The sequence below is a fragment of the Hemitrygon akajei genome, chromosome 11, assembly GCF_048418815.1.
Source record: "Hemitrygon akajei chromosome 11, sHemAka1.3, whole genome shotgun sequence".
NCBI classification, from domain to species: Eukaryota; Metazoa; Chordata; class Chondrichthyes; order Myliobatiformes; family Dasyatidae; genus Hemitrygon; species Hemitrygon akajei.
Genome location: NC_133134.1, coordinates 99,057,449 through 99,081,237, shown reverse-complemented (window position 1 = coordinate 99,081,237; position 23,789 = coordinate 99,057,449). Strand labels below are relative to the sequence as shown.

The following is a 23,789-nucleotide window of genomic DNA, read 5'->3' as shown; positions in this document are numbered from 1 at the left end:
TGTATAGGAGGGAATGGTTAGATTGATCTTAGAGAAGGTTAAAAGATATGAACTGTGCTGTACTGTTCTATGTTCTGTGAGATGGTCGAGGAGATGGTTGGAGAAGACGGAGATGGGGGAGACTGTTGGGGGGGATGTTGGAGTAGATTAAAAGGTTGGCAAGCAAAACAAAGTATTTCTCGGAACCTGTGACAATAATGAACTGATTTGCCTAATGTGTCTGTTCCTTTGCTTCCCCCCTCCCCCACACATTGTCTCCTCAGGCACCCTACCTGATCTACGTGGAGGTGCTGGAGTGTGACAACCTGGAGGCTTCGGCCGTCCCTACCCGCATCCCGGAGAACCGGATCCGCAGCACGCGCTCGGTGGAGAATCTGCCCGGCTGTGGGTCTGGTTCTGGCCATGAGCAGCGAGCCCCCACCTTCACCACTGTGGCCAACTACGACAATGATGACGAGGCCTGGTCCGTGGATGACATCGGTGAGCTGCAGGTGGAGGTGAGTGGTCTGTGGGGTGGGTTGGTGTGGGTGGAGATGGGAGCAAGTTAGGTGTTCTGACAGGATACCTTGTGATCAGGCCCCACCTTATGACAAAGATGTACGGGTTAGCACGTTCCGTGCCGGGAGCATGGTAATACTTATGGGCTGCCCCCAGCACTTATTCAGTCTGTGTTGGTCAATGACACAAGCAACACAATCCCCCTCTATGGACTCTGTTTACTCAACTCACTGCTTCAGTTAAGCAGCCAGCATAATTGAAGAACTCTCACATCCTGTACTATTTCTCTTCTCACCTCTAGTTTTTAGAGGCAGGAACGGGGTACTGATTGTGTATGATCAGCCATGATCACAGTGAATGGCGGTGCTGGCTAGAAGGGCCGAATGGCCTACTGCTGCACCTATTGTCTATTGAGAGCCATCAAAGGTGGCCTGGCTGGCTGCATCACTGTCTGGTAGTGAATTTGCATGGCATCTGACCGCAAGACCCTACCAAGGATTGCAAGGGCTACTGAGAGGATTATCGGAGTCTCTCTTCCATCTATTCGAGATATTTAGCAGGAGCGCTGCATACTCAGGGCCCTTAGGATTGTTAATTATCCCTCCCAACCATCCAACAATCTCTTTGACTGCTTACCAACAGGCAGGAGGTACTGTGGCATTAGAACAAGGACTGCTAGGATGGGAAACAGCTTCTTTCCCCAGGCTGTGAGACACTGAACTCCCTGTCACCACCCGGGTCTCATCACTTATTAAGTGCCAGTAGCATTGTACTGTTTACTTTTGACTTGCGTCATAAATACACCTTATGCTAAATGTCAATCTTCTAGAATATATTTTATTATTTGTCAATTTATTTGTGTTAATATTACTTTGAGTTGTGTGCATGAGTCATACATACTGTTTTGTGCACCTTGATCTGGAGGAATGTTATTTCGTTTGGCAGTATATAAACTTGAAATAAGTTGATAGATGACATGGGTGCGCAGGATCATTGAGCCGAAAGGGCCTGCCATAATGCTGTGTCTCTAAATAAAATAATGAAACGTCCACATCCAGCATTATGAAAGTGACCATAAGTGGAATTGGTTAATTATTGGCTCGTGTACAGTCTAAAACTTTTGTTTGCGTGTCATCTAGACTGATCATTCCATATATAGCTACATTGAGGTAGTGAAAGGAAGAACAGAATCCACAACAGAGTGTTACAGTTACATAGGAAGTGCAGTGCAGGAGACAGTAAGGGCCGAGATGGCCTGTTTCCGCGCTGTAATTGTTATGTGGTTAATAAGGTGCAATAGGCATATCTGCATTGATAATATTGGTTCACCTCAGCACATGGCTGTGGGCTTCCTTCCCCTGAGAGACGGCCTAGATTTCTTAATTCATCCTAAAGGCACAACCTTTGACTGTACAAGGCTGGGATTGCAGAATACTGACGTTCTTGAAGTGGGATGACTCAGAAGCTGCTGCAAGGAAGAATTGACCTCTTCCCTGAAGAGATAAAACACGGCATCTCTCAGACAGGACTTGGCATAGAACTTCCATCACCTCAAAGAATATAACAAGATTTAGGGGCAGGATTTGGCCAGTTCAAGGTTCAAAGTAAACTTATTATCGAAGTATTTGCACATATATATATATATATATATATAGCTGGTCCAAGAAGGTCACAACTTTGTTGTGGTTTAGAAGCTTACATCCCTCAGTGATCCAAAGATCTATGTCAGCTAGAGTCAGGGCTTTTTGCTTTGGCTCTTGGTAGGGTCACGTGCAAATGGGTCAAAGGGGTCAGACCCTTCAGGTTTGGGGGTTCAGCTCAAGGCTAACACCTATAGAACTTATTAAGAGTTTTAGATGACACACTGAATCTTCGCAAACTTTTAAGAAAGTAGAGGTTTCATCTATTTGTGCTGACCTAGTGAGGACTTTATCTTGTCATGCTGGACCCAAGATAGGTCCTCCAAAATGAATACACCAAGGAACTTAAAGTTTCTGACCCTCTCCACCTCTGATTCCCCGGATGAGGACTGGCTCATGGACCTCTAGCTTCCTCCTCCTGAGGTCAATAATCATCTCAATCAGCTCATTGGGTCTGCTTTGCCGTGCTGGTTATGTTTTTTATTTTCTCAAACTCATTTCCTGACTTCTCCCTGTAACCATTAATCAAGAACCGATCAACCTCTGCTGTAAATACATCCAATGACTTTGAAAGCTCAGGGCATCGGGGGGGAAGACATTGACATGGATAGAAAACTGGTTGGCAGATAGAAAGCAAACGGTAGCGGTGAATGGGTGTTTCTCGGAACGGCAGGTGGTGACTAGTGGGGTGCCTCAGGGCTCGGTATTGAGACCACAGCTGTTTACAATTTACGTCAATGATTTGGATGAAGGCATTGAAGATAACATCAGCAGATTTGCTGATGATACTAAGCTGGGTGGCGGTGTGACGTGATGAGGATGTTAGGAGACTTCAGGGTGACTTGGATAGGCTGGGTGAGTGGACAGATACTTGGCAGATGACGTTTAATGTGAATAAGTGTGAGGTTATCCACTTTGGGAGTAAGAACAGGAAGGCAGATTATTATCTGAACGGTGTAGAGTTAAGTAAGGGAGAAATACAAAGAGATCTAGGAGTCCTTGTTCATCAGTCACTGAAGGTGAATGAGCAAGTGCAGCAGGCAGTGAAGAAGGCTAATGGAATGTTGGCCTTTATTACAAAGGGAATTGAGTACAAGAGCAAGGAAATCCTCTTGCATTTGTACAGAGCCCTGATGAGACCACACCTGGAGTATTGTGTACAGTTTTGGTCTCCAGGGTTAAGGAAGGACATCCTGGCTGTAGAGGAAGTGCAGCATAGATTCACGAGGTTAATTCCTGGGATGTCTGGACTGTTTTACGCAGAGAGGTTAGAGAGACTGGGCTTGTACACGCTGGAATTAAGGAGATTGAGAGGGGATCTGATTGAAACATATAAGATTATTAAGGGATTGGACAAGATAGAGTCAGGAAATATGCTCCAGATGCTGGGAGAGTCCAGTACCAGAGGGCATGGTTTGAGAATAAGGGGTAGGTCATTTAGGACAGAGTTAAGGAAAAACTTCTTCTCCCAGAGAGTTGTGGGGGCCTGGAATGCACTGCCTCGGAAGGCAGTGGAGGCCAATTCTCTGGATGCTTTCAAGAAGGAGCTTGATAGGTATCTTATGGGTAGGGGAATCAAGGGATATGGGGACAAGGCAGGAACCGGAACCGGGTATTGATAGTAGTTGATCAGCCATGATCTCAAAATGGCAGTGCAGGCTCGAAGGGCCGAATGGTCTACTTCTGCACCTATTGTCTATTGTCTATTGACATTTACAGCACCCGCACTCCCCTCCACCCTACCCACAATGAAGTGGAACTGTAGGCTCTTCCACTATTGGTAACATCCTCTTCACACCCACTCTGAAGTTTCAATGAGCTCTGTTTCATGAAACATGTTGGTAGAATCTTTGATTGTGTCTGCAGCTGTCAAATTGAACGAGGCTAAATTCTAATCGCTGTTAATGCTGTTCCCTGCCCACAGCTACCTGAAGTCCACACCAACAGCAGCGATAACATCTCCCAGTTTTCTGTGGATAGCATCACGAGTCAGGAGAGCAAGGAGCCAGTCTTTATAGCTGCTGGTGATATCAGGTAAGTGAAATCAGGCTTATCATTGACATAAGTCATGAAATATGTTGTTTTGTGATAGCAGTACTGTGCAGTGCATAAAAAATTACTATAGGTTACACTGAGATCTACATAAAAAATAAGTAGTATAAAAAAGATCAAAATAGTGAGGTAGTATTTATGGGTTATGAGCCATTCCAAACTCTGATGGGGGAGGGAAAGAAATTACTTCCAAAACATTGTGTGATTCTTCAGGGTCCTGTACCTCCTCCCTAATGGTACTAATGAGGAGAGGGCATGTTATGTTGGCAACAGAAGCATCCAGAACATGCTCTGTCCTCACTCCGTATGTCTTTGGAAGGTGAGAGGAAACCCATGCAGTCATGGAGAGATCGCATAAACTCCTTATAGACAGCAGTGGGAATTGAGCCCTAATTGCTGGTGCTTAAGGTGTTATGCGCCAGCACTTCTGTGTCGCCATTTGGCTGGGGGTGCTTGGTGTTTCGGTTCAGCATGTGCCGAAATGGTGGGGTGGTTCCCTGAGCAAACTATCCAGATCATAGTGACACTGTGGGAAGGCAAACCAGGGTAGATCTTACACGATGAGTGGTAGGGCACTGAGGATGCAGTACAACAGACGGATCTGGGAATACAGATCCAGAATTTCTTGTAAGTGGCATCACAGGTATGTAGATAGGGTTGTAATGAAAGCTTTTGGTACATTGGCCTTCATAAATCAATGTATTGAATTGGGATGCTATGTTGAAATTGCTTAAGATGTTGGTGAGGCCTAATTTGGAGTATTGTGTCCAGTTTTGTGCACCTACCTACAGGAAAGATGTAAATACGGTTGAAAGGAGTGCAGAAAAAAATTACAAGAATGTTGCCAGGATTTGAGGACCTGAGTTATTGGGAAAAGGTTGAATAGGTTAGGACTTTATTCCTTGGAGTATATTAGACTGAGGGGAGAGGTATACAGAATTTTTCTGTATAGATAGGGTAAATGCAAACAGGCTTTTTTCACTGAGGTTGGGTGAAACTACGATCAGACGTCATGGATTAAGGGTGAAAGGCGAAATGTTTAAGGGAAATGTGAAGAGGAACTTCTTCACTCAGACAGTGGTGAGAGTGTGGAACAAGCTGCCAACACAAATAGTTCGATTTCAACATTTAATTTAAATTTAATTAAATTAAATTTCATTTAAATGAATGACTGGGAGAGTTATGGAGGGCTATGGTCCAGTTGCAGGTCGATGGGACTAGGCAGAATAATGACTCTGCACAGACCAGATGGGGGGAAGGGCCTGTTTCTCTGCTATTGTGCTCTGTGACCTCTGACTATATAACCTGGCAGATTACCTCATCACCAGAACTCGGAACAGACACCAAGACCTCACTTGCTGGGTCGCAAGAGGGCTTCTCCCATGTCAAATCCTTCTTGTACAGATGACACATCATCCCCACTGCATGCTGCCTTCAGGATAGCTGTGTGGGGAAAGGAGATGTCACCCACGTCTTTACAGAGTGTGGATTTGTAAAGAGGGTGTAGAGTTAGAAGCAAGAGTCTCTGTCCCAGTTCATCCCCAGGACTCTGATCTACGGGCTGTTCCTGGGGACACATACGGAGACAGACATCAAGTGCTGTCGGAAGATCATCTACTCAGTGAAGGACGGCCTGTGACTTGTCCAGCTGTTGTTCCAGCACAGTGAGATGTCCGTAGGGGAATTGCAGGGTGATGTGCTGAGGGATGTACCAAGGCTCAGTGCAGATAAAACAGAATCTCCGTGGGAAAAGGCCACGTAGTCTGGAACTCCACATGTGCAGGAGAAGGTCAGGTATGAACAGAGGGAGTGAAGCCCTCACCATTGAAATGGTGGATTACTCTTGGGGACAACGAGTGGCAATGGTTTATGACTTAAAGAAAAGTTAACACTACTGAATGTAAAGATCGTGAATGTCAAAGTTTTGAATAGAATTTGACCTCAGGGCTGTGTCCTAAGCCTCCTCCTTTACTCTCTGTATACCCATGACTATGTCGCCACCCACAGCTCCAATCCGCTAATTACATTTGCAGATAATTCTACACTGATTGGCCTTATCTGAAATAATGACAAAGCTGCCTACAGTGAAGAAGTCATCACCCTGACACAGTGGTGTCAAGAGAACGACCTTTCCCTCAAAATGTCGCAAAAACAAAGGAGCTAGTTGTGGACTACAGGAGGAGTGGAGACTGGCTAACTCCTATTGATGTCAATAGATCTGGAGTTGAGGGGGTGAACAGCTTTAAGTTCCTCGGCATACACATCAGTGAGGATCTCACGTGGTCTGTACACACCAGCTGTGTGGTGAAAAAGGAACAGCAGTGTCTATTTCACCTCAGACGGTTGAGGAAGTTGGATATGGGCCCCCAAATCCTAAGGACTTTCTACAGGGGCACAATTGAGAGCATCCTGACTGGCTGCATCACTGCCTGGTATGGGAACTGTACCTTCCTTAGTAGTAGGATTCTGCAGAGAGTGATGCGGACAGCCCAGTGCATTTGTAGCTGTGAACTTCCCATGATTCAGGACAAGACAGGTGTGAGAAGAGGATCATTGGGGACCTGAGTCACCCCAAACCACAAACTGTTCCAGCTGCTACCATCCGGAAAACGTTACTGCAGCATAAAAGCCAGGACCAACAGGCTCCGGGACAGCTTCTCCCACCAGGCCAACAGACTGATTAATTCACGCTGATACAATTGTACTTCTATGTTATATTGGCTGTCCTGTTTACATACTATTTATTACAAATTATTATAAATTGCACATTGCACATTTAGAGACATAACGTAAAGAATTTTGCTCCTCATGTATGTGAAGGATGTAAGAAATACAGCGGGTTCCCATTCATTGGGACCAGTACACTTTGATCCAATTAAGCAGTTGCCCCAATTAGCTGAAGTTTTATGAAAATAGTTGAAAAGAATAAAAAGCCATAAACAACCATTTAACAATGTATTCAAGTGAAATACAGAATAAGTTAGAACACTACCGCTGCTACTACAGTTCCATTCCTACAAACTGTGTATTAGTCCCTAATACTTATCGATGGAAGAGTCCATCCAGCTTACGCTGCCGTGTTTTTGTGACTAACTGTAAATGAACAAAATCAGTGCGGACACCTTGTGTAGATAATGGACTGACTTGATTGCCTTCCCGCATGAAGTGCATAGGACTGAAGCTAGTTGGCAACAGCCTCTTGTCCCAATTAAGGGGCATTGTGTCCCAAATAAACAAAGGGAATTCTGGCTATTTTCTCAATTAGTTTTTGTTTTTTAATAGTTGTCCCAAATAAGTTGTTGCCCTGATTAACTACTGGCTCAATTAACCAGAATCCACTGTATGTAAAAAAAAACAGAAGTAACGAGACAGCTCTTCATTCTGTAGGCGACGTCTCTCAGAGCAGCTGGCCCACGCACCCACTACGTTTAAACGGGACCCCGAAGACCCCTCTGCTGTGGCCCTGAAGGAACCGTGGCAGGAGAAAGTCGGGTAGGAACAGAGGGTTTGAAGCGCACCACAGCTGTCACATGCATTTCTTTTCATGTTTATCTTGGGGAACCACAGAGCTTTGCTTTTGCAGAGAGACCTAAAGATCATTTCAGTGCTTGCCAATGTCATGGGGAAATTCATGTTACATATGTATCTTTGGGGCATATAAGGAGGTAATTCAGCCCTTCAAATCACAGTGTAATCTCACTTCCCTTTAACCAAGCCTACTCACTTGCCTCCACAGCTTCCCCACCCCCATTAACCAGCTATACGGGCCATCTCTGGGGTACATACTCTACGTATTTATTTATTTATTTATTGATCGATTGAGATACAGTGCAAAACAGGCCCTTCGAGCTGTGCTGCGCCGCCCAGAAACCCCCAATGTAACCCTAGTCTAATCACAGAACAATTTACAATGACCAATTAACCTACTAACCAGAACACCTTTGGACTGTGGGAGGAAACCCACAAGTTCCACAAAGAGGACATAGAGAGTCCTTGCAGATGATGTTGGAATTGAACTCTGAACTCTAATGTCCCAAGTCCGCTCCGCTGTTCCATCATGGCTGATTTATTATCCCTCTCGACCCCATTCTCCTGCCTTCTCTCCATAACCTTTGATGCCCTTACTGATTAAAAACCTATCAACCTCGGCTTTAAATATGCCCACAGTCATCTGTGGCAATCTGCCTTCTCCCCGTAACCTTTGATGCCCTTACTGATTAATAACCTATCAACCTCGGCTTTAAATATGCCCAATGACTTAGCCTCTACAGTCATCTGTGGCAGTGATTTGCTACCTTCTGGCTAAATCAGGGGTTCCCTCCTTGTTTATGCCATGGACCAATACCATTAAGCAAGGGGACCCCATGGGCTAAAAGAAATTCCTCGTCTCTGTTCTGAAGGGACGTCCTTGTATACTGAGGCTGGGTCCTCTGGTTTTTGACTCTTCCCCCTAGTGGGAATATCCTCTGCTCTCCACTCCATTCTATCTAGGCCTTTAAATATTTGATAGGTTTTAGTGAGATCCTCTCTCCTTTTTTCTAAACTCCAGTGAGTACAGGCCCATCAAGTGCTCTTCATACGTTAACTCTTTCATTCTGGGGATCATTTTCATGAACCTTACTCGAGTCCCAGTAACACTTCTGTCACTAACTTCAGTGCATGTGATTGGATTCCGTCAGTTTTGGGTCTCGTAGCCAGGCATTGTTTATAAACCTGTGTGTTGGATTGGTTGCTAACATTGCTTTCAATTCCCCCTTTTCCCACATGCAGGCGAATCCGAGAGAATTCTCCCTACGGCCACTTCCCGAACTGGCGGCTGCTCTCGGTCATAGTCAAGTGCGGTGACGATCTTCGCCAGGAGCTCCTAGCTTACCAGGTCCTAAAGCAACTGCAGGTATATCATAAACACGAGATTCTACAGATGCTGAAAATCCAGTGTAACACACAAAATGCTGGAGAAACTCAGCAAGTCAGGCTGCGGGGAGGGAAGATGAAATGAGAAGCTGTGAGGGGATAAGTGGAAGAGTTGACCATGGGAGAAAGGGAAGGAGGAAGGAAACCTGAAAGAGGTGATAGGCAGATAAAGAGAAGAGAATGATTGAGAGGGAAATGAAGAATTGAAAAAGAGAAGGAAGGAGGGCGAAGAAATTAGCAGAAGTTGGAGAGATCGATATTCATACCATCAGGTTGGAGGCTTCTCTGATGGAATATGCAGTGTTGCTCCTACAGCCTGAATTTGGCCTCATCGTGGCAGTAGAGGAGGCCACGGATAAACACATTGGAATGGGAATAAAAAGTCAAATTGAAATGGGAGGCGACTGTGAAATCCTGCCTTACAGAATGTAGTGGGTCAATGGCACAGTAACAGCATTACACTAAACACTACATTACAGTGCCTTCTCTTCCGTCCTAGCCCTGTGCACATTCTACTTATCCGTCTGAGTTTAAGTTAATTCCCACTTCCTTCCCCTTTCCCCATCTGTCTTCCTGCAGGCCATCTGGGAGCTGGAGCGAGTGCCACTCTGGATCAAGCCCTACAAGATCCTGGTGATCTCTGCGGACAGTGGGATGATCGAGCCAGTCGTGAACGCAGTGTCGCTCCACCAGATCAAGAAGCAGTCCCAGCTCTCCCTGCTAGACTACTTCCTGCAGGAACATGGGAACTACACCACTGAGGAATTCCTGTCCGCCCAACGCAGCTTCGTCCAGAGCTGCGCCGGCTACTGTTTGGTCTGCTACCTTTTGCAGGTCAAGGACAGGTGAGGACCTGCTGCGTTGCTTCTCCGTTCTCGGGTCACAAACACACAGGAAACTGGGATTACCTGGATGGGCACCATGTTCGGCACAGGCCGGTTGGGCCGAGTGGCCTATTTTTATGGTGCCAGGCAAATAACCTCTTCCTTAATGTCAACGAGACAGCAGAGGAGGTTATTGATTTCAGGAGAACTCACACCATTCATACCCTACAGCAGTGGAACAGGTGCCACAAATGAGGCTGCCTAACAAGATAAAATCCTATGGCATTGCAGGAAAGATGCTGGCATGGATAAAGGAATGGCTGACAGGCAGGAGGCAGAGATGGGAATAAAGGGGCCTTTTCTGGTTTGCTGGTGGTGGTGTGTTTCGGTGGTCAGTATTGGGATCACTACTTTGCACATTGTTTGTCAATGATTTGGATAATGGAAGTGATGGCTTTGTGGCAAAGTTTGTGGAGGATACAAAGATAGTTGGAGGGGTAGGCAGTGCTGAGGAAACAATGCGATTGCAGCAAGACAAACAACTTGGAAGAATGGGCAGAAAAGTGGCAGACGGAATGCAGTGTTGGGAAATGTATGATAATGCATTTTGGTAAAAGGAACAATAGTGCAGACTATTATCTAAATCGGGAGAAGTTCAAACATTTGAGGTACAGAGGGACTTGGGAGTCCTCTTGCAAGACTCCCAGAAGGTTAATTTACAGGTTGAGTCTGTGGTAAAGAAGGGCAAATGCAATGTTAGCATTTATTGCAGAGGGGATAGAATATAAAAGCAAGGAGATAATGTTGAGGCTTTATCAGACACTAGTCAGGCTACACTTCGAGTATTGTCAACAGTTTTGGGCCCCATATCTGAAAAAGGATGTGTTGTCATTTGAGAGAGTCACAAGGATGATTTCAGAATGAAGGGGTTAACCTATGAGGAGTGTTTGACAGCTTTGGGCCCGTACTCACTGCAATTCAGAAGAATGTGTGGAGATCTCATTGAAATCTACAGAATGTTGACAGGACAAGATAGGGTGGATATGGAGAGAATGTTTCCTATGGCGGAAGTATCCAGAAATAGAGGGCACAGCCTCAAAATTGAGGGGCAACCCTTTAGAACAGAGGTAAGGAAGAATTTTTTTATCCAGAGTGTAGTGAATCTGTGGAATGCTCTGCCACGGACTACGGTGGAGGCCAAGCCCATAGGTATATTTAAGGTGGAAGTCGATACCTCCCTGATCGGTTAGGGCATCAAAGGTTATGGTGAAAGGCAGGTGTATGGGATTGAGTGGGATCCGGAATCAGCCATGATGGAATGGTGGAGCGGACTCGATGGGCTGAATGGCCTTATTCTGCTCCTATGTTTTGTGGTCTTATGGAGATGAGATTGGAGGTGTGGGTTGTAGAGGTGTCCTGCCCGATTTTAAAAAAAGACACACAAAGTCAGGTTACTGACGGAGCCTGCTCTTCACAAGAAAGATCTGTTTGTGTGCGCCAAAACAACTTTCAGAGGACCTTAGAAGAAGAATTGTAGAGATGCATGAAGCTGGAAAAGGCTACAAAAGCATTTCTAAAGTCCTGAGTGTTCATCAGACCACAGTAAGAGAAATTGTCTACAAATGGAGGAAACTCAGTACTGTTGCTATTCTCCCTCGGAGTGGGCATCCTGCAAAGATCACACCAAAAGTACAATGTGCAATGCTGAAGGAGATGAAAAAGAACCCAAGGCCCTGTAGATATCTCGAGAACTTGATAGAGAGTCTCTGTCCATGTGTCGACTTTAAGAAAAACAGTGAACAAGAATGGTATTCACGGAGGAAACCACCGCTCTCCAAAATAAACATTGCTGCATGTCTCAAGTTTGCAAAAGACCACCTGGATGTTCGACAATGTTCTGTGGACAGATGAGACAAAAGTTGACTTTTTGGCAGAAATGCTCACTGCTATGTTTAGAGGAAAAACTGCACACCAACACCAGAACCTCATACCAACTGTGAGCATGGTGGAAGGAGCATCATGCTTGGGGCTGCTTTGCTGCCTCAGGGCCTGGACAGCTTGCAATTGTTGAGGGAACAATGAATTCAAAATGGTATCAAGACATTTTACAGGAGAATGTCAGGGTAGCAGTCCATAGAACTGCAGTTCATTTTGGATGATGTAACGAGACAATGATCTGAAACATAATCAACAGCAGAATGGTTTAAAAAGAAGAAAATTCGTGTTTTGGAATGTCCGAGTCAGAGTCTAGACCTTAACCCAATTGAGGTGCTGTGGCATGACCTGAAGAAGGCTGTTATGCAAGGTATCCCAGAAATATTGACGGACTGAAACAGTTTTATCTGGAGGAATGGTCTAAAATTCCTCCTCACCATTGTGCAAATCTGATCAGCAGCTACAAGAAACGTTTGGTGGAGGTTATTGCTGCTAAAGGATGTTTTACCAGTTATTAAAAGTTCACATACTCCTTCCAGCCTGGATTGTGAAGGATTAAATAATGTGTTCAATAAAGAATGAAAAGTACAATTATTTGAGTTATTAGTTTCGGCAGAATGTGGTTGTCCTTTATTGTGACTTGGATGAAGATCAGACCACATTTTGTGAGCAGTTAATGCAGAAAACCAGGTAATTGCAAAGGGCTCACAGACTTTTTCTTGCAACTGTGTATACTTTGACAATAAATGTACTTTTGACTTGTCATTTTTCACAGACACAATGGCAACATTCTGCTGGACTCAGAGGGGCACATTATTCATATCGACTTCGGCTTCATCCTCTCCAGCTCGCCCCGAAATCTGGGCTTTGAGACGTCTGCATTCAAGCTCACCAACGAGTTTGTTGATGTAAGTCCACCTGCCCGTGAGTCGCTGCTCTGCTATTGTCATCCAGGACTGAAGTAGTGTGTTGCTCAGCAGAAAATTATGAACACTAGAGATCCTGCGGATGCTGGAAATCCAGAGCAACACACACAAAATGCTGGAGGAACTCAGCAGGTCAGGCAGCATCCATGGAGAGGAATAAATAGACAATGTTTCGAGCTGAGACCCTATATCGGGACTGGAAAGGAAGGGGTAGAAGCCAGAATAGGGAGTGCAAGCTGTCACGTAATAGGTGAGACCAGGTGAGGGGGGAGGTGTGTGGGTGGGGAGAGGGGTTGTAACAAGGAGCTGGGAGGTGATGAGTAGAAGGTAAAAGGCTGAAGAAGAAGAAGAAATCTGATAGAAAAGGACGGACCATAAAAGAAAGGGAAGTGGGGTGGAGGGTTGGGCACCAGACAGAAATGATGGGCAGGTGAGGAGAAGAGAGGTGGTAAGAGAGAGCCAGAATGGGGAATGGAAAAAGAGAGAAGGGAGAGGGGGAGAAATGACTGAACATTAGTGAAACTGATGTTCACGCCATAATGTTGGAGGCTACCCAGACGGAATATGAGGTGTTGCTCCTTCAGCCTACCCATCCTCCTTCCCTATCTTCCATGGTTCACTCTCCGTCCTTTTCCACTTGTCACCTTCCAGCTTCTCACTTCATTCCTCCGCCTACCTGCCTTTCCAGACCTTATGAAAGGTCTCGACCTGAAATGCCAACTGTTTATTCGCCTCATGGATGTTGCCTGACTTGCTGAGCTCCCCCAGCATTTTGTGTGTCTTACTTTGTTGTTAAGCAGACAATGTTACATCAGGCAGAGTCCAGTTTTAAGCAACAAGTTATAGTAATGCAGAAAACTATTAGTAAGAAACTACAGCAACACCTGTCGATTAGAGCAGGATAGTATTTGCAGGAGAAGTACAGGGAGTGCAGGTTAGTTGAGAATAAATGTGCATTAAATCAGTGTGATCACATTTTAAGATTCAAGATTGTTTAATGTCATTTCCTGTACACAAGTGTAAAGGGGAAAAAATAATTGTTACTCAGGATACAATACACAAAAAAACACATAAGATGATGAACACAATTTTTAAAAAGCACAATACATCTAAATACATAGATTGATTGTATGAACATATGTAACTCTAGGTACAGGAGTGCCTGTACATAAGGGGACTGACAGGAAATGATGAAGTAGTGGTGGTTGGGAGTGTGGAGGAATGGGTTAGTGAGTGGAAGATTTGGACAATTAATCATTGCCACTCCTCCCATCTGTACTGGGAATTGCAAACTTTGTTAAATTGTGGATTGCCAGCTACTGGAAATAATACAGAACACAGTTGGAGGTCATTCAGCCCATCTCCTTCTGTGCTGGCAGAATGAAAATTTGCTCCTGTTAGTCTGCTAAGTTTTTGTTCCCTGCAAGTTTGATTGTCCTGCCAACCCTGTACATCTTTTCAAGTCATGTGTGCATGTGCCCACCGGAACTTTGCAGTGCAGATTTGGAGGTGTTGCAGGATTCTGCCCCTTCCCCACAATCGAATGGCAGAGCAGACTTGATGGGCCAAATGGCCTAATTCTGCTCCTGTGTCTTATTGGCTTTCCAATTGGTGTGCTATATCGATGGTAGTGGTTAGTGTTTGACTAATTGAGGGAGTGGTTTCTGTCCGCAGGTCATGGGAGGCCCAGATGGGGACATGTTCAACTACTACAAGATGCTGATGTTGCAGGGATTGATCGCGGCAAGGAAGCACATGGACAAAGTAGCTCAAATCGTGGAGATTATGCAACAAGGTGAGTGGGAGAGCGTGCTTGTTGTTGGTTAGAGCCGTTTTATTTTCCATGTAGATCATCACATCTTTGAAAGATTAAAGATGAGCTTTATTTGCCACACGTACATTGAAACACACAGAGAAACGTGCCAATTGCTTCAACAACCAACACAGACCTAAGATGCTTTGTTGGGCACCTCTGCTCCAACTGTCAAAAGAAGCATTTCCCAGTGGTCACCCATTTTAATTCCTGTCCCTATTGCCATTCCAACATGGCCTCCTCTTTTTCCACATTGATGCCATTCTCAGGGTGAAGGAGAAACACCTCATGTTCTGTCTAGGTAGCCTCCAATGTGATGGCATGAATATTGACTTCTCCTTCTGGGTCTTCTGTTCCCCAGTCTGGCCTCATACCTCTTCTCCTCACGTGCCTATCACCTCGCCCTGGTGCCCCTCCTTATTCCCTTTCTCCTATGGTCCACTCTCCTCTCCTATCAGATTCCTTCTCCAGCCCCTTACCTTTCCCACTCACCTGTCTTCACCTACCACCTTCTAATTAGTTCTCCTTCCCCTCCCCCACCTTTATATTCTCACTTCTCCCTCCTCCTTTTCCGGTTCTGATGAAGGATCTTGGCCCAAAACGTCGACTGTTCATTCCCCTCAAATAGACGCTGCCTGACCTGTTGATTTTCTCCACATTTTGTGTGTGGTACATTGGATTTCCAGCATCTGCAGAATCTCCTGTGTTCCCAGACCTAAGATTGTTTTGGGGGCAGCTGTATGTGGCAAAGAGTCACACAGAACAGAAACAGGCCCTTTGCTGGATCTTTAATCCTAGGAGTGTGAGAATGAGGGGTGACTTCATTTCATGGAAGTTTATAATGTCATAAGGGGTATAAGATGAACAGCTTTAGGGAGTCCGAAACCGAAGGGCACAGACCCAAGGTACAGGGGGAGAGATTTAAAAGAGGCCTGAGAGGTACCTTCTTCAGTGAGGACCTGGAATGGGCTGCCAGAGGAAGTGGTCGAGCTGGGTTTATTGAGGTACAGCGTGGAATTAACCCTCCTAGCCCAGCAATCCCTGATTTAACCCTGGCCATCATAGGAGTTGAAAATTGATGCTGTAGTACTAAGATGTTGGTTTGTTCTTGCACTTTATTGTTTACTAGAAATGTACCGTCAAGGGTTCATTTTATTGTTGAAATATGTAGGTACAATACAACTCTGATAATCGTCTTCTCCAGCGAGCCATAAAATAGAGTAAAACCTTGGATGGTGGAAGGAAAGACATCAACTCCCCCCCACTCCCAGCACGAAAAAAGGAAAGAAACAAAGCTTGCAAACCCTGGGGAAAAAACCCTCCCTCATATCAAAAAAACAGTAATACTAGCATCAAATCCCCAATCCCCTCCTCAGAAAAAAAAACAATAGCATCAAATCCTTTTCTCTGTAGCTGTTCCACTTTCTTTTGCACTGTTATGGTTTTACCTTGTTCTACCTCAGTGCATTGTGCTATGAGGTGAAGTGTATGAGGTTGCATTAGTTGTTCATACAAACAACACACTTCACTGTGGATTTCAATGTACATGTGATAAATAAATTAATCTGAATTCGAACAGAACGCAAGACAAACATTTCACTCTGTCAATTAATACCTATACCAATTTACCTGCATTTGGCCCATGTCCCTCAACTCTTCGTATATCTGTCCAAACATTGTCATTGTATTTGCCTACACGGCTTGTTCCACATACCCACCGTCTGTGTGAAGAGGTTACCCCTCAGGTATCCTTTAAATCGTTCCTCTCTTACTTTAAATGAAATCCCCTCTTAGTTTTTCACTCCACTCTGGGGAAAAGTCTATACCTTTTCACTTTAGCAAAGCCCCCCATGATCTTATAAACCTTTATCAGGTCACCTCTCAGCCTCTTTTGCTCCAGGGAAAACAGTCCCAGACTACCCAGTCTCCCCTTGTAACTCAAGCTCTCCAGTCCCAGTAACATCCTTGTGAATCTTTCCTTCACCCTCTCCAGTTTGATGACGTGTGACTGACAGTAGGGTGTCCAACGTGGGTATATTTATTTTATTTAGAGATACAGTGTGAGCAGGCCCTTCCAGTTCAATAAGCCATGCTGTCTATATTAACCCTAGCCTAATCACAGGATGGTTTACAATGGCCAATTAACATACTAATCAGTGCATCTTTGGACCGTGGGCGGAAACTGGAGCACCTGGAGGAAACCCACGCAGTCATAACGAGAATATACAAATTCCTTACAGACACCAGAATTGAAATCTGAACTCCGTTGCCCGAGCTGTAATAATGTCTTGCAAACTGCTACGCTAACATAGTGACCCTAATTTAAAGATGATGTTGATAGGTTCTTGATTACTAAGGATGTCAGAAGATAGAGGGAAAAGACAGGAGAGTGGGGTTGAGAGGGAAAATAAATCATTCATTATTGAATGCTGGAGCAGTCTTGATGGGCCAAATGGTCTAATTCTGCTGCTATGTCCTATGACCCACACTCGTAGGAACACACCCACTGAGATACACAGGTGGTAACATTTCAACAGAGATGAGGCAGGATTTCTTTAGCCCGAAGATGGTGAATCTATGGAATTCATTGCCAGAAACGGCTGAGGAGGCCAAGTCATTGGGTATATTTAAAGTGAGTTTGATAGGTTCTTGATTAGTTAGGACGTTAAGAGTTGCAAGGAAAAGAATGGAGAATGAGGTTGAGAGAAAAATAAATCGGCCATGATGGAATGGCAGAGCAGATTTATTGGACTAAATGGCCTAATCTGCTCCTTTGTTGTATGGTCATATGGACCAGACTTCAGGCAGTACTCCATCTGCGGTCTCACCTGCATCTTGTACAGCTGTAGCGTGATGCCCCAACTATATGCCCCAAGTGCGCCACTCTGCCTACCCGTGTCAGGAACTATAAAGGTACACAAAAGGAGGCTATTTGGCCTATCTTGCTTGTGCATGTTGCCAAAACCCAGTCCCAGCACTCAATCACAGGTCACAACTCTTTGAAAACACATCCGACCAGCAGCATAAGAGAAAGGGTGTCTCTGTGAGAATCTTTACTTTCCCAGTCCTTGTATTTCATATTGCTTTTATTTCATTCCTGCAGGCTCCCAGCTCCCATGTTTCCACGGTTCAGGAACAATTCGGCATCTCAAGGAGCGTTTCCACATGAACTTGACTGAGGAGCAGCTTCAGGGACTGATTGAGCAGATGGTAGATGGCAGCATGCGGTCGCTGACCACGAAACTCTATGATGGCTTCCAGTACCTCACCAATGGAATCATGTGATCCTTTTACCCCCCCAACACCACCCACTCGCCTCCAGGGCAAGGAGAAGGGGTGGGGATGCAGAGAAAGACTGCAATCTCTCGATTGAGAGCAAGTTCACTGCTTCCACGCCTGAGGACTTCAAACCCCAGCACAGGTTGTCAAGGGAAGCATCAGTATCCAAGGACAATTAGATGCTGTTTCTCTGTGGGATTCAGGAGTAGCAATTACCTTAACCTGGATCTCATTCCCACCTCCTAATTCCCAGTGCCGGAGAGAATCGCATTGTGTCCTACTCCTCGACAGAAGGATCCATTCCGAGCACCCAGTAACCCTTCCCTCCCACCCATCTTTGTGTTGGGAAGCCTCCTGCGTTTTGAAGAAAGCCTTTTGTATCAAATCTAAGGCTGACCCGAACAAGGAAGGGAGAGCATCAGATCCTGCTGCTACTTCCAGAAGAGGGCAAGGAGAGTTCTTGGCGGCCAACATCCTATCCTGGTGTTTCTGGAGAATGTTCATTCCTCAACCATGTTCATATATATTTATATATTATATCTATATTCTGGATAATATATATATAATGTATAACTAAACATGGTCTAATCTGTCCAGGTCAATGCCAAAGTTTGGGACCTTGCTCTGCACAAATTGGCTGCACTCTCCCTAGCATTGCAAAACAGATATTTGATTTGGCTGCAGTGTTTTGGGACACAGTGAGAAACCTTGTTTCAGATCCCCAAAGGTGTCCTTTTCCACGCACGATCACCTGCCACTACTCCACGAAAGCACCACTCCTGACAAGAAACAAAATTAACTCATTGACCCTCCAGCGTGGAGATGTGTGTCACCATAGACCAACTTTTCAGACAGCAAAACCCTCACCACCTCCTTTCCTCACCTCGTGCTGATTCTAACCAAGAATGGTCTCCTTAAAGCACCTCAAAGCAAACATCGCAACATAGCTTAGACTTTATCCTCTTCTCTCCAAGTGTTTTTGTTTTGTTTATATGTGTATTTGCGTGAGTCAGTGATTTTTTTTTAAACTTAGTTTTTCCTTCCTCATTGGTAAACAGGACATTTGCAAAGTCAGGTGTGTAGAAATTTCCTTGTTATGTTTGGCCATTTTGTACTGTTAGAACAACTGTGACTATTCGGTTGGCCATGAAGCACTTTCGGGCATCATGAAAGATCGCTATTGAAATGCAGGTCTTTCTTCTTTGATAGAGAGATACAAGTCCATTCAGAGGTACTGGCTTGGGAGTGTATTTCCCTTTCAGTTTTTACGCCTTCATTCAACGAGGTTTGCTCCCTCTGCAGCTGTCATTTTGGTGTTCACGCACGGTAACTGGTTCTGTTGTAATTACCCACTTCCGCGGTGGAACTGGAGCGGTGTTGACAGCCTTCTGCTATAAAACCCATGCCTCGGCTTGGTTCAGTGAGAAAGCATGATGTTTGGTATATCCTGTCATCCTGGGAGTTGGTTCACCCCGTGGTCCCACCTTTGATGGTCTTGTCTGTCTGTAGATTGGGTTTTGGTTAGGCTGGGTAAAGGGCAGAGAAATTAACCAGCTGATAATCTTGATCAGCTGTTCCTGAGTTTCCACCCAACTCTTCTTCCTAACACCCCAACTACAGTTCAGTTACTGATACTGTCCTCCAGTTAGAACAATCGAGGGACTGTTGGCTGATGAACCTTTACACATCCCATCTTCCTTCCCATGGGAAAACAGTTTCCTTGCTTGCTGTGATGAGGATGAGGATCTCTGTCTTACTGAGGGATTGTGAGGTAGAGACCCTTATGAGGTGGGATAGGAGTGGATCAATTCTGAGTCCGTCAAGAGGTGGAAATCTACAAAGAAGGCTTTGAGGTTCTCATGAAGGTTAAGTCACTATGGATTTAGTGTCTCACTAAATTGGGATGGGTTAGAGTGAATCATATAATTTATTTCTGTTCTCATGTTCCCCCTCCCTGTTACACAATGCAATACACCCTTTCTTTTGGGAGTGCAGATAATAGGGAGACAAGATTTACCCATCTCTCTTCTTCTGCTGCAGGGGAAATACCAGCCTCAGGGCAGTGTGCTGTGTTTGTTATTTTTTGTTCTCTTCATGGAATAATGAGGTAAATCTGTCCTTTTTCTCCCATATTTGCCCCTCTCCCAGTCAGTCATCTCCCTCCTTGGACAAACAGTAACTGGAGGGGCAGTTGCTTCCTGCAGAAAAGTGAGGGGTTCCATGACTATCTTTGTTCAGCCTGGCCCCAAATGTGGCCCAGATAAAACGAGCTCCTTGAATTCAAATCGCTCTCTGCTTTTGTTGACATTCTGATGATCATCTGTTAGTGGCCAATCCTGTTTACCCCTGATAGAAATACCCAAACCCTCATCACTCTCCTCCACCAATCGTCTGTTAAAACCTTCATCACTCACCTCCGCACATCACTCTTTGATAACTTGCCGTAGCTCCTGCCTGTCATGTCCCAACCTCGAAAGGGGTAAATGTTTGAGAGGTTAAAAATTTCTTTTGCACAGGCACAGCCAGTGTTTGATAAACACTCACAATCTGTTTAACATCAGTCATGAATCACACATGGTTCTTGTACATACACCAAGCTCTGTACATACATGACAGTCAAGACACATGCATCGAGACGTGCAGTCTTCGTACACGGTGACTGGCACATACACACACTGACAAGACAAGGCTTGGACACACACAAGTTGAGACCAATCCACAGTACACATTTACATGCATGGCAGATCGCACACACATACGTGTGCGTACATACACACACCACTCATCTAATTCGTGTCCATATGTCAACAATTGACAAGCATGCACAGAGTCTTCACAGGACATCGTAGTTTTGTGAAGCTTCATTGCCCACCACCACTCAACCCAGTAAAGGGAAGCAGATAGTGTTGTGATGTAAACCCCTTGCCTCAATGCATTGGGAATTGGGCTCGGGTGTAATCTGCCAAAGTGGGTGAAGTCACAACCAAGATGCAAATTAACCCTTCCATCTGCTCCGATTTCAAAGTTATGGCATGGGAATTTTGTCTTTAGAATGGATTAGATCTCGCTGGTCAGGCTGTTTATTTGCCATATTTGTGAATGATGGTTCCTATCTGTTGAGGAATTACCTGTAAGGTGCAAACTGCTGGTAGCAAGTTCTTCCCTGGTCCTGGACCAACTCCTTTTCATAAATCAACATCAGCAGAGAATGGATTAACTGGCCCTTTGGTTTGCACATTCTTCCTCCCACTTACCCAAGGAAGGACCATTTTGTAGGTGTATTTCAAACAGGAGTGGTGTAACTTGTTCTGGGTGTCTTTGGGACAGTGTAGGGAAGTTCCCTGTTCCATGAGAGTGATGGGACGGTGTGGGGGGAGCTTCAGTTTGTGTCTGACCCTGAGAGTGTGTGATGGGACGGTGTGGAGGGAGCTTCAGTTTGTGTCTGACCCTGAGAGTGTGTGATGGGACGGTGTGGAGGGAGGGGAGGTGAGTCTGTGGTCAGGAAAGTGCTCTCTGCCACCACTACCACCACCCAGTTACACAGATGAGAGTAAAGAGCCAGCCATTAAAGATTGGCGTGTAGATTTGTCTGTTTACTTAAGTGAAGGAGACACAAGAGGGAGTGTTGTACATATTATAAAACTGTATTTAAATTGCTCTTTTATATATACATATACATATATATATATAAGCAATGCACGATTTGAAATTTAGTTTTCTGTTGTAAATCTGATACTAAATTCTCTCAAGACGAGCAGACAATGTGAAGATGGGATTTAAAACAGCATTTTTTGCTGTGTCCAGTGCTCCTTCTCCACAGCTGCATAGATTTTATTGCTGTACAGGTTTCGCCTCTGTCGTAATAACAGTTTTCTGTGTCCACTGTTTTCTTTGTTTACCCATCCCACACACACTGCCCCTCCCAACTCTTTATTTTGGCCCCTCATGTTTTGTATATGTTGTCTTGTGACTCATTAAAACACCTCCAGTGAAATCGAATCGAGTTGAACTTTTAATTCCGTATCCCAGAAACGGTTGTGAGTCTTAACGAAGGGTCTCAGGCCAAAATATCGACTATTGGCTTTCTTTCATAGGTGCTATTTATCTGTGGAGTTCTTTGCCACTACAGCTATGGAGACAAAGTCATTGGGTATATTTAAAGTGGAGTTCTTGATTAGTAAGGGCGTCAAAAGTCATGGGGAGAAGGCAGGAGAATGGGGTTAAGAGGGGTAATAAATCAGCCGTGATGGGATGGCTGAGGAAATTTGATGGGCCAAATGGCCTAATTTTGCTCCTACGTCTTATGATCTGACCCTTAAGAGTTCCTCCAGTGTTTTGTGTGTGTTAATGTAGATTTCCATCATCTGCAGAATCTGTATTACCTGTGAAAATTGAAAGGTTCTGTTTCTGTCCCATAGTCAGAAAAAGGGTATAAGAAACAGGAGCAGGAGTCAGGCACCTGGCCTGTCGAGCCTGCTCCGCCATTCAGTAATGTCATGATCTGGCTGTGGACAGAGTTCCATCTACCTGCCCTTTTCTTATAATTCTTAATTCTCCTGCCGTCTAAATGTGTCTTAAGTATATTTAATGAAGTAGTGTCTACTGTTTCCCTGGGCAGAGAATTCCAGAGATTCACTGTTCTCTGGGAAAAGCAGTCTCTCCTCATCTCCATCCTAACTCTGTTACCCTGAATCTCGAGGCCTTTTTCCCCCTAGTTTTAGTCTCATCTGATTGGTTGTCTGCTGTATTTGACAATGACAGTGAAACCTGCGTGGGAGAGTGGGAAGGCCATTGCACTGGGGCAGTTCCACTCCTGCGACCTCAGAAGTCCAGTTCCAGTGGTACGAATAGTCATCACAACTGGGGTTTTCATTGGCTGCAGTGGATGACCACGACTCCATGGAGCGTTCAGAACCACCTTCACTATCATTGGATCTCACTGTAGGTCTCATCCACCCAGTCCGCCAGAACTGACCTCACGTGCTAGGACAGACACGTCCCTATCAGACAAGTGTATGAGGACGGCCGGCTACCCTCACCAGGTTTAGCCTGCCTGTCGAAACGGTGTGCCACGGTCATATGCAAACAGCTACTTGGAGCCACAGGTGAGAACTGAGTGTCCAGTGGGGACTAAAGGAGAGTGAGCTGCCCCAGAATAGACATGCTAAGCCCCTCCACCAGAGGTGCTACCTGCTCTGTAGACACCCCTATCTCATCTATCAATTATACCTTTCATAATTGTACATGTTTCTTTAAGGTCACCTCTCATTCTGAATTCCAGCGTGTGTAGTCCCAGGTGACTCAATCTCTTCTCATCAGCTAACCCCCCTCATCTCTGGAATCAAACTGGTGAACCTCCTCTGCACCACCTCCAAAGTTAGTATGCCTCTCCTCAAGTAAGGAGAGCAGAATGCACACTGTGCTCTAGGCGTGGCTTCACCGGTACCGTGTATACCTACCACTGCATGTTTCATCTCTGCCCTTCGCGTATCCTCTTGTCTGTGGTTCGGCAGCAAAGGCACTGGAATTGGTTTATTATTGTCAAGTAAAATGAAAGGCTTGTGTACTGTTCATACAGACACAGTGCAGTGAGGTGGAACAGTAACAACGCAGAGGAAAATATTAAAGCCTCCGAAAAAGTGCAGTGCAGGTAGACGATAAAGTGCAAGCTCGTAGTGAGGTAGAATGTGAGGGCAAGAGTCCATCTTTAAGTACTCACAGTGAGACAGAAGCTTGAACAGTGGAACTTGCTTTCAGGTCTTTGTCTCTCCTGCCCGATGAGAGAGGGGAGAAGAGAGAATATCTGTGGGGGTTAGGGTCTTTGATTTTTGTTGGCTGCTTTACCGAGGCAGTGAGAAGAAGAGAGAGATTCTATAGGGAGAGAGCTGGTTCCTGTGATGTGCTGAGT

At 45.1% G+C, this 23,789-nt stretch overlaps 1 protein-coding gene across 1 annotated transcript; it reads left to right on the top strand.

The window, feature by feature from the left end:
* Positions 1 to 221: 221 nt before the first annotated feature.
* LOC140736366 (phosphatidylinositol 4-kinase beta-like) lies at positions 222 to 21,880 on the top strand (the record flags this gene model as incomplete). The annotated part of the gene is made up of 8 exons (XM_073062354.1): positions 222 to 497; positions 4,063 to 4,172; positions 7,578 to 7,682; positions 8,961 to 9,084; positions 9,684 to 9,949; positions 12,639 to 12,771; positions 14,464 to 14,584; positions 17,706 to 21,880. Coding segments are annotated over 8 exons (1,317 nt in total), but the record flags the coding sequence as incomplete, so codon positions are not given.
* Positions 21,881 to 23,789: the final 1,909 nt, after the last annotated feature.